This window comes from Penaeus vannamei, chromosome 41, assembly GCF_042767895.1.
Source record: "Penaeus vannamei isolate JL-2024 chromosome 41, ASM4276789v1, whole genome shotgun sequence".
NCBI classification, from domain to species: Eukaryota; Metazoa; Arthropoda; class Malacostraca; order Decapoda; family Penaeidae; genus Penaeus; species Penaeus vannamei.
In genome coordinates, this window is record NC_091589.1 from 15,599,146 (window position 1) to 15,601,645 (window position 2,500).

Here is a 2,500-nt window from a genome sequence, read left to right on the forward strand (position 1 = left end):
CCCCCCTGTTCTCCACCTCCACCCACCCACACACCTGTTCTCCACCACCCACACACCTGTCCTCCACCCCACCCACCCACACACCTGTTCTCTACCTCCACCCACCCACACACCTGTCCTCCAGCCACCCCCACCCACTCTGCTCTCCCTCCCCACCCACGCCTCCCCTGTTCTTCGTCACCCACACACTATGAACCTTCCAGCCCACACGGCTGTGATTCTCGCCACCCACACCTCGCTCTTTTTCCCAACCTACTCGTTGTTGTTCTTGCACATGCTGGCGGCACACATGCACGCGCACACATGTAAGATTTATGCACACTCACACACACTTATGCACGCACACAGACTTATGTAACCGCACACAGGTGCATATATAGACACATACAGATACACACATAAACAGGCACAGACTCACACCTAGACACAAATGGACAGATACACAGACACACAGACAAATAAATAGACACAGACACATACATAGACACACAGACACACTTGGACAGATACATAGATACATATAAAGACACAAGTAGACAAATATAAACTCACATATACTAACACATACACTGACACTTAAACACTGATGCAAACACAAATATATGCCGTGACACAGACTGAAACGAGTTCGGAAGTGCAAATACACCGACACATAACACAGCCATATAAACACATATACAGACAAACGAACAATCACGCACAAACTGTCAATAATTGATTTCGGGAACAGCGTAACATCTCAAAAATAGTTCTCGCGAAAGTAGCGCAAAAACGCCCACCCACTCCAACCGCCCAATTCCAAGCGTCACAAACACACACGCAAACAAACACGCACACACGCCCAAGACAATCTTTCTTAAATCAAATCATCCCACAGTTTTTGTTCAGCTTCGTGAGACAGTTGTACCCTCTCTGTCTCTGCCACACTGCCACGAGGTGCCAACCCTCGCTGGCGCTCTGGCCCCTCAACTTTAAGGCACAGCGACGCGGCACCGTATCTCAGGATGCCATACTGAGGGGGGAGGGTGGGAGGCGCACGGGGAGGGAGGAGGAGGGGGTAAGGTACACGCACGATCTCCCACACGTACATTACATACATGCACGTACATAAGGTTGCAATTGCACACATTCACGAGAGAGGGAGAAAAGGAGAGATGTGAGTTCTCCCGCTTCGCGACAAGACAGTGCTCTGGGAAAGCCGATAGCACTGATAACATAACGAAAAGCCTACGGCACATCACCCTTAACATCCGAAAGGTTGGGGAGACTTTAAAGCTTGGCTGTAACGCACGCACGCACGCACGCACACAAGTCAAATGTGTCGCTGGCAAACTCAGCCGCACAACACCTTAAATCACACAATTAATTATCATAATGCAGCCGCAATACTCGAGCTGCAAGACCTGATCGGAGACAGACCCTCGCCAGACCACCCAAGTCGAGCCCTGCGTTGAAGTCAAACATATCTGTTTTTTTCTCCTCTCTCCTTTCCTCCACTTATTAACAAATATTTTCATGTGTACGTCTGGGTGTTGTGAGCAGCATAGAACTCAGGATATGTTGACCCCCTCTGGCGCCCGCTGTCACGATATCGCTACGACCATCTCCACCCACGCCCTCGGCCCGCCCTCACGCCCTGCCAGGTCACTTGTTATTTTTTTTTCCTTTTTTGTGGTCTTGTAACTTTGTAAATTCGTAAAGAGGAGGACGAGATGCATACGAATTATGGAGAAACAGATGAATAGATACACATATACAGGTCGGTATAAATGTGCACGGATGCGCTTAGACACAAGCATACACACAAGTACAAATGCGGTTAATATGATTGCATGTATGAGTTCATATTAGCAATTAGATCACGTTTTTCTTACACGTACTAGACTGTTCGTAATGTCATGTCATGTCAACCACTGGCCGACAAGGCACCTGTAACAGGTCAGCAAAACACGCCTCCCCAGCACTTACCCCCCCCCCCCCCCCGGACACACGCGGGAGGACCGAGTGCCTCGTCTTGACCCGGGCTGAGAGCACGAAGCATTTGGCACTCCTCCTCTCTGCCGCAGGAGGGTGTCTAGGACCGAAGGGCAAGGATGGAAAAGGGAGGCCTTGGGTAGGGACAGGAGGGAGGGCACAGATGCTGCCGCAGCCTCTCTCTGTGACCTGATCTCACCTGATATGGCCCCGATGTTCCCGGGTGCTTCAGGCGACGACGGGGAGAACTTGTACGGTGCCAAGGAGCTGATGGGCGGCGAAGGGGTTGTGGAGGTTATTGGAGGGGTTGGGAAGGTCACGTGACTAGAGGTCAGGTGGGGGAGGGCCAGGTCACCCAGTCCGGTGGTGGACACCCCCGTGTCGGTGAGCTGATCCAGGTCAAGGTAGGTCTCGTACCACAGGTCCCTCATCTAGAGAACTAGGGGGACACGATATAGGCGATGGAATCTTGTATATACTCTAACACAAACTCTAGGCACGACTGACACACACCCACAACCGAAGC

General features: G+C 51.2%; 1 protein-coding gene across 2 annotated transcripts in view; it reads right to left on the reverse strand.

Annotated features, from left to right (window-relative positions):
• LOC113821695 (nuclear receptor subfamily 4 group A member 2) overlaps window positions 1-2,500 on the reverse strand; it is a 37,308-nt gene that overhangs the window by 34,226 nt on the left and 582 nt on the right. The window contains exon 1 of one of the 2 annotated variants that reach the window (XM_027374209.2): window positions 2,174-2,500. This exon is cut by the window's right edge and continues 582 nt beyond it. In XM_027374209.2, the coding sequence (XP_027230010.1) occupies window positions 2,174-2,405 (232 nt within the window). In that variant the 5' untranslated portion in view covers window positions 2,406-2,500. The remainder of the gene's footprint in view (window positions 1-2,173) is intronic. The other variant, XM_027374210.2, reaches the window with a different exon arrangement.